At 38.7% G+C, this 13,103-nt stretch overlaps 1 protein-coding gene across 3 annotated transcripts in view; it reads right to left on the bottom strand.

Annotated features, from left to right (window-relative positions):
• DTNBP1 (dystrobrevin binding protein 1) overlaps window positions 1-13,103 on the bottom strand; it is a 72,697-nt gene that overhangs the window by 3,119 nt on the left and 56,475 nt on the right. For all 3 annotated transcript variants that reach the window (XM_072853334.1, XM_072853335.1, XM_072853333.1), the window contains exons 8-9: window positions 3,739-3,894; window positions 1,635-1,778 (exon numbers count right to left, since the gene is read on the bottom strand). In XM_072853334.1, the coding sequence (XP_072709435.1) occupies window positions 1,635-1,778; window positions 3,739-3,894 (300 nt within the window). The remainder of the gene's footprint in view (window positions 1-1,634; window positions 1,779-3,738; window positions 3,895-13,103) is intronic.

The raw sequence follows: 13,103 nt of genomic DNA, 5'->3' as shown, positions 1-13,103 counted from the left end.
ATATTTGGCTTGATACTAGGGTGCACGGTCCTTAAAGCAAGCATGAAAATCCCTTCTGATTCAGAGGGAAATGATTCCGCTGGAACCACAACAGTAAGATTCACAAGACTTACACTGTAGCAGTAGTAACTGTAAAGGAGTAAGTCTTGCCTATCGAACCTCTGCATTAAGGTCACAGTGCTAGAACATTATAGCGCTGGTACATTATATTACAGTGTATGTGCGTAAATATAATAAATATATATACATTATCTACACATACACACTGTAATACTTACATCACAGCAGAAAATAAATTACATAGTTTTTTCAAAGGCTAGTAAGTTTTACATCTATTTAGGAAAAAACAACCACACCTAGTAGTTTCTACACTTCCTTAGATAATCCAGTTACACTGTTTGTTGTTAAGACGTAAAGCTTCTTGGTCCAACATCTGCCAAAGACCTAGCAAGGAGAAAACAGTCCTAGATTCTGTAACTACTCACATGCTCAAACAATGATCAACTTTAATAACGTATGAATTGGATGCTTATCCAAAACCAGCCATCTGAATTTAGTTTTTGCAGTAAAACACGAAAACCTTTAGTAGTCAAGTGTGCCTTGACTACTTACCATAGGCTTTTCATGTTCACAGCAGGTAATAATCGCCTTTACATAGGGAGGAAGAAAATTACCCCAGGATCTTATTAACATTTTTCTTTACTTATCCCAAAATATAGGATAGACTTTAAAGTACACTGTTTCTTCACTGTAAGTAGCCTTATAAAAATATTTCAACCTGTATTTTCAAGAGAGATCCAAGTACGTTTAAAGCAGCTTCATCATCTCCCCCAAGAAAACTTATTTTGGCTCTTTTGGGAAAAGGCATTTTAGTACTAAAATAAGCTTCTATTTAAGAAAGCACACTTCCCTTGAGGATAAAGTATCCAGTACTACTAATTACCTGCTTTAAGCAGATCCCTCATCATGCTGCAACTTGCCAAAATGTAAATCTAGTTTTGTTCATCAGAACACGTAAACAAAATTTTGGATTAAGATTAATTTAATCCAATTTAACTAACATTACTAGCAGTAAGAAGGCTACATGAAAGAGCTTCAGTATCAGAATCACTACTTAGAAGCTTCCAGAACCTTGTCATATTTTATATATATGAACTGCTATGTTGAACCATGTCTCTGAATCTCCCTCACTGAAGATCTTACACTATAGACCAGTCCAAATCTACTTCAAAATGCCAAAATTCTGGACAAATTCTAAGAGAGCAGTCTTAAAAATAAAAACATAATTACTGGAAACTTTCTGTTGATGTTTGTTAAAATGTCCTCTATTAACTTTATATTGAGAAAAATGCACCCTAAAAGCAGTAACACATCACCTATCCATACCGTGACAAATATAACATGAAGCTGTAGTACTAGATGAAAAAAGAGACAGTCCAGAAATATCAAGTAGTTTTGCAGCAAGCTCTCTTGTACTGCAGCTAAATGTTAATGTTTTGAAAACCGCTAATGAAAAATATTCAATCTACGTAAAGTGTAATGTTTTATGAGATAACATAGTCCATTACAAATTAGAGCAATTCCGGTGATTTAGCACTTTGTGGCTAAGCACGCTGTCATTACTAGTATCATACCCAGCATGGGAGAAAGCATATTATTGTCTTCGCCTCCTGAGTTCAAAAAGACATCAAGAGCTTCTTGGTCAGACATGTCCATTAGGTCCATCTGTTCCAGCATGTCCACATTCACCTCCATGGAAGACATACTTCCAATCGGTTCTGTAGTAAAAATAGCGCAATGAGCAAACTGACAGTCAGCTACATGATGTTACTACCTATAAAGGCTTCAATAGCTGCTATAATTGTATGCATTAGTAATAATTAAACTAGATATGGAAGGGGCACACCCACAGGAGCTGCTCAGCAGCAATCTCAGCCCAAATCCAAGAGTACTCTGTGCAATCTTTGTTGTGAAACTAATGTCCATTACTGTTTTTGTAAAGCAAATAATTTTTAGCAACAATACTTATAGCAAGAGCATTGTCAGAAATATGCTAGGATGGGGCTCAGGGGCAAAGATTTAAACTTTCCATTTTGTAACACTCCTTTCCAACTCTCTCAACTAGAAGTCTTTTTAGAGAAATACAAACACATTTAAACACACAATCACTAAATGTCAACACAGAAAGGGACATGAAAATTCAGAAATAAGGATTAATGTTAATAGAGAGCAGCCATTCTTCTTCCTCATTCAATCAAACAGTCTAATAAACGACAGTAGTATGTAAAACCAAGGCTGATACCCAATATCTTCTCTCAGCACGGAGATTTCACATTATTAATTACCCAAGCAAACTACTTATTATTGTCAATATTATACCAACAATTTGCAAGGGAATTAAATACTTGTATGAGCATCTTCTTCCTTGAACAATAAAGCATATAAACAGAACAAGTAAGTTCAGGGGTACTCAGATTTAAGTCCAGTTGCTTCACGTATAACATCAAATGTTATAATGAACAGTTTAATGGTTTAACTCAGTTTAATAATTACACTATTTAAAAGCCTTCATATGTGAACTGAGATGAAATCCTATGATTTGACTGTTGTTTTTTTTCCCAAATATACTATAGCTGCAGGATCAAATCTTTCATGAAAACAGTTTCTTTGATATACATGGCTTCTGCATTATACTGCAAAGCTGAAGTTCAGAAAGTTGGGTATTCTAACCTTCTAACAGAGCCATGCATCCAGTACTAACTAGCCAGTGACAATGTCCACTTTTAGCCTAAGTGGTCTATATATATATATATATATATATATATATATATATATATATATATATATATATAAAGCAGCAGACCCAAACTCAATTCCTTCTGAGACCCAAGGAATTTAAGTGTTACATATCCCACTTCTCAGAAGGCTGTCCTAGCAACCAATCTAGAGAATCTTGCAGATGAGCGTTTATAACACTCATGCAGGGAAATGGAAATCTTGGACTGTATTCCCTGCTCCAACATTACAAATGACAGCAGAACTGGTCTTGGAGCAGGGACAGAATCTCTACATTTTTTCCTGCCACATGAGTGATGTAATCTCCTGCTTGCTTTCTTTCTGGTCCTACAGTCCCTAAGTTTTGGCCCAACAGATGGATACCTCCCACACAGAAGTGTCTGTAGTCTATGGCATTCTTGTGCTTTAACTAGTTGGGAGATGCCAGACTTGAGTCATCTCATAATAAGGAGAGAGCTTAATCTGATCTCCCATGTCCTAATCACATACTCTGTATGTTACATAGACAATGGAAATAGCTACCACCTGGGAACCGTTTTGAAATACAACACAGACCTTTCGTCTGCACTTTTTAAAATTTTTCTGAGGCACCTGCTGCCAGGTGGCAATCCCAGGCTTTGGAACTCCAGTGGACAGAAGCGGCCACCTCCATTCATATCTTTATAGATATGGACGCACTCATCAGATGCAGAAAAAAGTGCTGTTGCAGATGTACTTCAGTGCTTTGCATTTCCTCAGACAACAAGCAGACAGTCTGATTGATTTTCTAAGTTGTCTAGTTCTGGAGCCCAAAGTTTGTTTAAAGAGCTTATCTGAAGTTTCAATTCCACCAAGGAAGAATTTAGACGCTGCAATGCGTCAGCTGTAACTGTAACCAACCCCTCAACAACGTTCTCCAAGTTGTGAGTTTGTGGATTACACGGAAGGTATTTTAAAACTTGCCTCGCCTCTCTGCTATCTGCAAGTATCCTGTAGAAAGGTATTGCTCCATGTCCTGCTGGAAGGCTTCTTCAAAGAACTTCTGCCGTTCCTTTAGCTTCATCTGCTGGGTGTGCTCCATATCCAAAACCTTCTGTGCATGTTCAGCATCTAGCTCAGCTGAGCGTAAAACAAACAAACAAATAAAATATTGCATGAATATCCCCCTGACTCTCAGAATTTGAAAGCTACTGAACCAGTTCAATACTGACAGATTGTTGCTACAGACTGTTAACACAGGCTGTTACAAAAGAAGGCTTCTGCGCTTTGCAATGATATTTTAAAACTGAGAGGATAAGAATACTATATTAGGCAGCATAACCTTCACATTAAAGTGATGTCATAGCCATTTATCTTGAGGCAAGATGCAGCTTTCTTGAACTGCATAAAGAGCAACACCTGCAAGCACTGTCCATCAATAACCGGGATTTCAGGATTCTGCCAAAAAAAAGCTATCAGATGGTGATGCTTCTGCTATCGTATGTACCTAATACACACAAAAGTAATACTTCAAATGCTGCAGCACATTCCCACCACAATAAAAGTGGAAAGATATATATGTATGTATGCTTATATGTACATACATATAAATACACATACATACCTAAGTGTGTGCATGCACATGCGTGTGTGATTCTGTTTTCGTCAGCCTCCAGATAGACTGGAAAAATCCCTTGAAGAATATCCTACATGTAGTGCAGGTACGTATCCACAGAAGCTGTGAAGGCAGCCTGAGTCGACAGGAGGTAGGTAAACAGGAGTACCGTTTTCAATGACACCACCACACAGCCATTAACATCAATATACAGGGTCTTCTCTGTATACAGAAGCAAAGAATGTACCAGAAGACGATGATGATACTGACACCAAAAAAAGCAGAGCCAACTGCCATGAATTACTAATGTGACACCAAGCAGAAAGGGCCAGCTTGTACAGACGTACCGTGACAACCGAATTTGCTTATACACATCTATGCTGGGTCTCTGGAACTTCCTCTGTCCTTGGCGAAAGAAGTATTAGACTGAATATCATTAGAAGAACTCCTTCCCTCCTGTTTTGCTCTACAGGAGTCACTGACTGGCCAGAGGATGTACAAAGAAAAGAATCATGCTGTTTAGTGAAGAATAACATCTTCGAGAATAAAAAGATGTGGTAGCTATGGAAGTGCTAACGCTAGCCAGACCACTATTAGAATATGCTTTAGAAAAAAATACTTTTTAGGAGGAATATATAAACTGGAACCCTTCCTCTCAGAGTTCTCTCTTCATTTTTCTAAACTGGTCTCATGAGCTGTCTGCTTACAATAAAAAAAAAGAATTTGCTAGCTGAGCTGCTGATGGAAAGGATGGGGGTGGCGAGAAGAGCTGCTGGTCTGGGCTGTTCTACCCGTTAGGGGAAGCTCCAACAAATACTGCTGGTTAAAAAATGTCCAAGCTTTCACACACCAGGCAGACACAGCTCGAATATGGCATCCATACCGATAAATGCTGAGAGAGTGTAAGGTTTTCTAGGACAAGCATCATGTCAGTCTTCCAGGGAAAATGTTATGTTAGTGATATTTTACAATAAGGAAATTCATTAAAAGCATTTACCATTATGGTGATTATTATCCAAATGCAGAACATGTTTTATTAAACCAGGCAAAAACATCAGAGAGCAGTAATTCACTCTGTTGCCTGCATGAAGGTCACAGATCATATACAGAAGCAACTGAGCTGTGATAGTTGCCAAGAGGAGCCATGAAACTGGACTGACACACCAAATACCCATTAAAACATCAGTAAATAAGCTGAAATCTTTTTCTTAAAGCAAATTTCAGAATTAAAACGTCAGTGTATAATAGGGAAAGCATTTTCCTTTAAGTCAACGTGTCTTTATTATCAGCTACACTGTGGGGTACGATGACTCTACGTTCCTTGGAGCAACTCCTTTCCTACAGTCCTGAATGACGAGCAATTATTAATAACATTGTGTATGATGAAGAAATGATATTCAATGGTAATAATAAAAGCCAGCAGCTCTCGCTGACAACAGAAATTTCTTGTCTTTCTCATAATATATTCTGACAGTTTTGCACTCTATATTGGTACTTCAGGATATTTTTAACCCCAGAACAGAGACAGTATCCAAACAACATACGAGACTGATACAACTTTTTTCTTAGCACTGCACCCTCTGTTTTTTTTCATTTTGCCTAAAATGTCCTGTTAACTATTGAAATCACCACTGGCCAAAGCTAAATGGTAACAGCTGCCTGCTGTGCTGACATACTCTAAAGAAACTCAAAATACTCTAGCTGAAGAGTTGTCATAGGCTTATTCTCCAAAGTCAGTTACAGAGAGTTAACATCAAGAACCTTGCTGCATGATTTCGTGCTCTGCCAGGTATAATAAAAGTTGCTTGGCTAAGCAAAACCGAACTGCTAAATGTGGGGTTTCTGTTTGTTGTCAGAAATGCTAAGGGTGGCTAGATGAAGCTAACGGTCAAACCTGAAACAACAGAAAAATGGGTATCTTGTTTCTTTTACAAAGCTATGCAGAATTATGTTTTCCATAATCCAAGTGTAGTTTTACATGTTTATACAACACGGAATAGAGCCAGCACCAAAGGAGTTCTAAGAGACAAAAGTATCATCCTTATACCCTCATATGCTGTTCATGTCCACATACAAATTCTTACAGACATCACTGAGACATGACACACTTAAAATATTATTGCATTTTTCCTTTCACCATAAAATTGTACCTTTGAATTAGTAACTGCGCCTATTTCTTAATCACACTGCTGTGCACAGAAAAAACCCAGACTACAGAGAAAATGCTAATTCACAATTAGATGCAGACTTACAGGACTTGCCATGATAACCCAAATACAAGGCGACTTCATTTCTACACCAGCTATGACTTTCAAGAGAACAGAACTAAAAGGAGGCAAAATATATCTTAAAAATTGGAAACTCAAGTGCTGACGTACAGCCTTCTGCACCATCCCCAGGAACAGCCCCATGGCCAACCTACAGCTCACCTCCCTCGCAGCCCCAGTACAACTTACAGCCTGCCTCCTCCGAAGCCCAAGCAAAGAGGCAGCACTCGTCCACAAAACTTCCACTTGCTACAAAACCTCATTTTCTCCAGCTCTGGTGAACAACGTGCTCTCCCTAGCCTTGCACTCACTGTGCAGACGCTGAAGCATAGAAGTCGGTTCTACCTTGGGAGCAGGCACCCCAGCCTGAAGCAGCCTCTGGGTCCGTGCAGCCCTCCTGAGATGCTACGCTGCCCTCGCCTCCTCTAGCCAGGTGAGGATTTATCAGGAAGTTTCAGGCGACGACTCTACTTCTCCAAACACCTCAGCATGAGAAAAAGCTATAGTCATCATCTGCTTCTGCCCCTGTGGATCCTGCCTATAGCAGCTAACGGGACCTGGAAAGCTGTACCAGCTAATTCCAGTCATTAAAAAAGAGTGCCCTGTGCTCTTAAATGTCAAGGCGGGAGGGGGGGAATCAGTGCCCGGAGTGTAGTCCCTAATCCATTGATTTTCCCAATAGGTGTTCCCAGCCTCAACCTTTTTCAGGGGAAAAAATTCACCATATAGCTGTGCAAAGAGGCCAAAGACTTAGAAATCAAGACAAGACTAGGAATGCAATATTATTTGGTACAATGTCCACGTTTTCACATCTTAATTTACATTTCTGATATCCTTCTGCAGCCAGAAGGTGTGCTAACTAGACACTGTATTCCTATTACAAGATTAATTTATTAAAACCAGGAACTTAAAACAGATTATTTCTTAATGACTTTATAAAATATTTTTGTTTACAAAGGAACTGTATTTCTGGGGGATAAAAACCCATCGTACCTTAAGTGTTTGAACTAGACACTAGAAGAATCCAAACTCCAAAGGAACAAATTACAATGGCTTATAACTACACACCTCAAGTATAAAGGACAGCATTTTCTGATATCATTCATACGACTGACTGGCACTTCCTACAAATTAAAATTTCTGCCGCCGTAGCTAAAGTTTCTATCCAACCAACAAGCTAAGTGACCATTTTATACTTAATCTAAAACGTTTTCCAGTTATACACAACATATTTCCTGAATAAGTATGGCTACAAAAAACCTAATTAGAAGAATGACTACAAAACCCCAGCAACTGAAAACACTGGTTGTTGAGATGGCCAATGCATCCCTTAGACCTAAAGTGAAAGACGTCAAGTTGTCCAAATAGATGGCTTTCTGGTGCTGTCATACTGTTATACAACCAATTTACTTTCCATCAATTAATTTATTATGTTACTTTATAGTTATCAAGTGAACTAGAATCCATAAATGCATCTGTTTTAAAGAGGGAAAGACACGGAGTAATAAAAAAAACACAGCTTAGACTAAATGCCCTTCCCCCCCATAGTTCATCTGTTTTCTGTAGACACATTCAACCAGACCACAAAATGTACGCAAGTATTCTTCATCGGGATTTTTGCTTTCACTAAAGATACCGAAGTTTCCAGCAGCCTTTCACTGAATTCGCTCCAGGTTTTTGATGTTTCTCCTGGATGGAGGGCCCAAAACTCAACACAGTACCTAGACGTGGCCTAAGCGGTGCTGAGTAGGGGAGGATAATCCTTCCCCTTGGTCTCCCAGCCATGTTCCTGTTCACAGGAACAGCCCATGATGCTGTGGCCTCCCCTGCTGCCAGGCGTGCTGCTGGCTCGTGCCCAGCTTGCTGCCCACCGCAGCCCCAGAGCTGCTCCCCGGCCAGTCAGTCCCCAGCGGGTCTTGCTGCAGGGGCCCCTCCTGCCTGGGTGCAGGGCTTTGCATTTGTGCCTGTTAAAAATGTCATAATTTTCCTGTCAGCCCACTCCTCCAGCCTCTCTAGGTCCCTCTGGATGGCAGCCCTGCCCTCACTGTGTCGACGGATCCCCCCCAATTCGGTGTCATCTGCAAACTTGGTGAGAGTGCCCTCCATCACCTCCTCCAGGGAAGACGAGTGCGCTGCTTGTCACCAGCCTCCAGGTAGAGTATGACCCATGAACCGTTACCCTCTAAGCCAACCAGTTATTTGTCCATCTTGTTGCCCGTCCATCCAGACTGTAACATCATAATCTGGCGACGAGAATATTGTGCGAGACTGTCAAAACCTATTAGTAAGCTGGCTATTCGCTAAACAACTGAAAGCCTTCAAAAATCAGAACGATAAAAACAGACAACGGAAGACAGACAGACAGCCAAGTAACTTTTCAAGTGCATTATAACTTAGTAACTTATACTTGCAACTGCCTCATTATATACCCTTTTAAGTAAAAATATCAAAGCAAGAAAAGACGCCGGGGAGTGCTTCAAAGAATGCAGTTTTTCTCAAAAATGTTTAAATTATTCTTGACAGAATTTAGAATACACTTTGATAATATGAGGGAGGAAGTTCAGAGCACTCTTGCACTATACTTTGCTGAGAAGTTGGGAAAGGCTGTTGGCAAAACTTGAAAAAAATTGTAAGATGTCTGAATTAGGTACACAGCCTTTCTTCCAAGTAGGAGTGAAAAGAAAACAAGTGAAAACTATAAGATTTAATTGTTTTTAAACTCTGTTTAACAGTCTCTTTACAAAGTAATTTTTTTTTACCAAAAGTATATTCAGATAATTACAATCAAAAAAATTAAGTCCTGATTCACTAGAACGTGAAGTCGGGATTTCACTGGACTTCAGTGACAGAAAGATCATCTCTGTTGGAAAAAACATACATCGTTCCAAATGAGATTTATTGTCTGACGACTCTCAAAAACCTGCATTTTCATGAAGAGGTATTTTACTAAAATTATCAAAATAATTTTTATTAAAATATTTCTGCATTTTTAAAAAAATCAATCATTAAAAATGACTGTATGTATTATTTGATAATTTCTAACTAGTGTTTTTATAGATTGCATCAGAATATGAAAATTCCAATTAGCCCAGAAATAATCCAGTCAAGTGGAAAAGCAGAGGTTTTACCCGTGCAGAGAAATTATTTTTTAAGTTGCCCAATAAGCAGTTTCAACAAGCTGGCTTACCTTGGAAATACCCTCTAAACAAACAAATTGCTTACCTGATATTCTTGAAAAATACAGAATAAGCCTAAATAAATATCAGAATAAACCACTGAAAATAACTGCCTGCGTATGCCAAGATTCCAGTTACTAAAGCAGCACCTGGAGGAAAAAGCAGCTTCCGACCAACGCGACAGGAAACACAGCTTGGGAAAAGGTTTCACATAACTCCAAACTTTATCTGGCTACCAGGAAATTATCGTAATTAAGAGATGCTAAAAATACGCTCCACCAAACAGCAAATGCATGAATTGGGTTCTAACAATGTAAATACATCCAGGATTTAAAATAATAATCACACAAACTTTATAATCATATGCCTCACAGCGCGTGAAAAGAATATTAGAGCTTGACTGAATTAGGATCTTTTGGGCCAGCTAAACAAAAGGTTATTGCATTTACATTTATTTTACTTTCAGAGTTCTCTTCAGCTCTCTCCTGCTTTTTAAAGCCCTGTGAAGTACAAGACCCTTCCAAGACAGGCCAGTGGCTTGCTACTGCAGATGAGAATACACCCGAGCTATGGACAGACTGCACCCATTAACAAAGGTTTGGGTTTGGTTTGGTTTTCAGACAATGACTACGGCACACATTGTAATTAACGTCGGGGTTCACGCAAGCCTAGAGCATCCGAAGGTATATATAAAAGCATAAATCTCGCCTTGCCCAAATGTACTTCTTTTGCAATAAAACAAACAGAACATCCCACATAGCAGCCATATGGCACATTATATTCTTTCGATTGCTTTCACCTTTCTCTATTGTCTGCAAGCTGAAAAATACACCAGGTTGATTGAGGACTCCTCTGCAAGGCGGTCCACAGCAGCATAACGGACTAGTGTTTTAGAACCAGATTTCCTGTGGTTCAGAAACAGTAAGAATACTTTTGTCCATTTTATTTCTCATAAAACAACATCCTGAAACCTGAGTGTGTTTGCCTAGTTCTTGAATTTTTTAAATTAAGAGCAGACAAATTTTCATGCCTGCAAACATGGTAATCATGAACAATTTTAGAATTGTTTTAATTGGTTTTTACTATAGTCAAAATCATCATGGATATACTGTTGTACAGCACATTAAGGTTTTTTTCCACACTTGCTTCAGTATTTTCCTACCTTCAGATGTGCAAATGCATGTCTTGCAAAGTATGGTAATGTTACAGCAAAAGCTTTCAGGGGGGAATTCTCTCCTCTAGGCCCATACTTGATGACTACTGGGTTAACAAATCTACAATCTACCATTTTCCAGTTTCCTGGTTCAATTTCATTCGTGGTCCCAAGAACACTAAGTGACAATATCTGTCTTTCTAGAAGACAGGATTTAGCAACGTGACTTCGGTGGGATGCGAGTACCACAAACCCTCCTCAACTTGCACCAGGACAGGCTCTGTTAGGAAGAGGGTCTTTAACTCCCCTGTTCATCCTTCAGTCGGATTTATATCCAACTGAAAGAGAAGAAAAGCTGACAAGGGAAGGATAACATTAAACTGAACCTCCCTAGCACAGAAAGTAAGTCCAAAATAAACAAACTGGCAAGCATCTGAGCTCACATGCTTGTTTCCTGCCTCCCTATAAATCCACCATTTATGGTATTGTAAGAACAATAATTCTGTTAGTAAGCTGCAAAGTATTTATTTTCACTATAAAATAAACCTGACAATGTCACATGTATCTTCAGTACATATAGGTTTATTTGTGAAGACAATCTGGCTTTAAAATCTAGTCACACACTACAGAAAAATCCCACTATTACAGAAATTGTACTTGCAAACAGTTCAAATGACTCAGCACTAGTCTACTGTCATGAAAAGTCGTATCCAATGCATACACTCTCCAATTACTGTTTCTTCTGTCTCATCTCAAAATACTCATTTTCAAATGCAAAAACTAATCAATAGCAAATCTAAACCCAAATTACTGAAAATAGAATACTGCAATGCTGTGGTTTCTAATTCAGGTTTGCGAACGTAAATGAAACTGTCCCAAATAAGATGAATAACAGCCCATCATCCCAGTACAAATTGATCTATCAAACAATTTAATTACTATTTTCCATTCCGAAAAGATAACCTTTGCTTTGCTTTGGAACGGGAAGGCTCTCAAAGACAGGCAAATGGCTTCTGCCACTACAAGAATAGTGCTAATACTAACCTTTGCACAACTCTGAGATATTTGCCTTCTAGATCAAATTATGTGCATGCATAGATACATAAATAAATTATGAGATACTGTTTTGCTGTCACAACACATTGTGCACATGTTGAAAATATGGGTTCCACAACATGGCAAATCAGTCAGTGGGTATCAACTTTTACTTGTCCTTGAGAAAAACACCAAGCCCCGAACTCTTGCTTTGGTGAAAGTATTCTTCACCCAAACTATAACTATCTTCGGACACACAGGCTAGCAGAACAATACCATTCAGTGCTTAACTAAAGCTTGCCTCAAAAAAATGAAGGTGAGCAAATTATTGTCTTCTTTCCTACTAACTAAAAACATGGGGTTTACTCCATATATTGTTTTCAGAATAACCAGTTTCTGATCTGAACATGCAGTTTATACCTCCCTCTCCAGAGAGAGGGGTAGAGCCTGCCAAAGAGTTCTACAGGCTTCAGAGCCAAAAGGAATGAGCTGTGAATTCATAGTTGCAGTATGGTTCAGTCTAATCTGAATTACTTTACATTGACAGTGACTATTTTAGACTTCAAGAGGGCTTTTTTTTTTTTTTTTTAAGACATACCTCAATACAATTCTTAGGTTAACATAAGCAATGATTGCTCAATCAGGAACAGAAAAGAAAAAACATACCTTTCACAAAAAAAAAAGTGCAGCCAGTTGAAAGAATTTGATTTTTTCACATTTCTTACACATGGTAAGGCACTCAGTATGCATTATGTAAACTACATTTGGTAACAGATGTGCTTTACAAATGTGTGGCAAATAACACTGTACAATGATGAAACTTCCATGTCCATCAGAACTCTTAAAGCATTTTTATTCAATAGTGAAGGAGACCATTTTGCAAATTCAAATTACACTTGAAGTATTTGATGCTGGAAACCGTTCCAAATCATCAGTCCTCTCTCACCTGAATCGGTCATCAAACTAAAGTTCTGAAAGCACAAAGTCTGTGAGCGTTAGTGCAATCAACTGCAAGATGTATTTCTCGGTTATCAGCAGTGGTTTTCTGTTAGCGTTAAGAACATTAGGGCCTCATTACTAAAACTTAAATGGGGCTTTAAACA

This window comes from Ciconia boyciana, chromosome 2 (assembly GCF_034638445.1).
Source record: "Ciconia boyciana chromosome 2, ASM3463844v1, whole genome shotgun sequence".
Classification (NCBI taxonomy): Eukaryota; Metazoa; Chordata; class Aves; order Ciconiiformes; family Ciconiidae; genus Ciconia; species Ciconia boyciana.
This window is presented reverse-complemented; position numbering and strand designations above follow the sequence as displayed.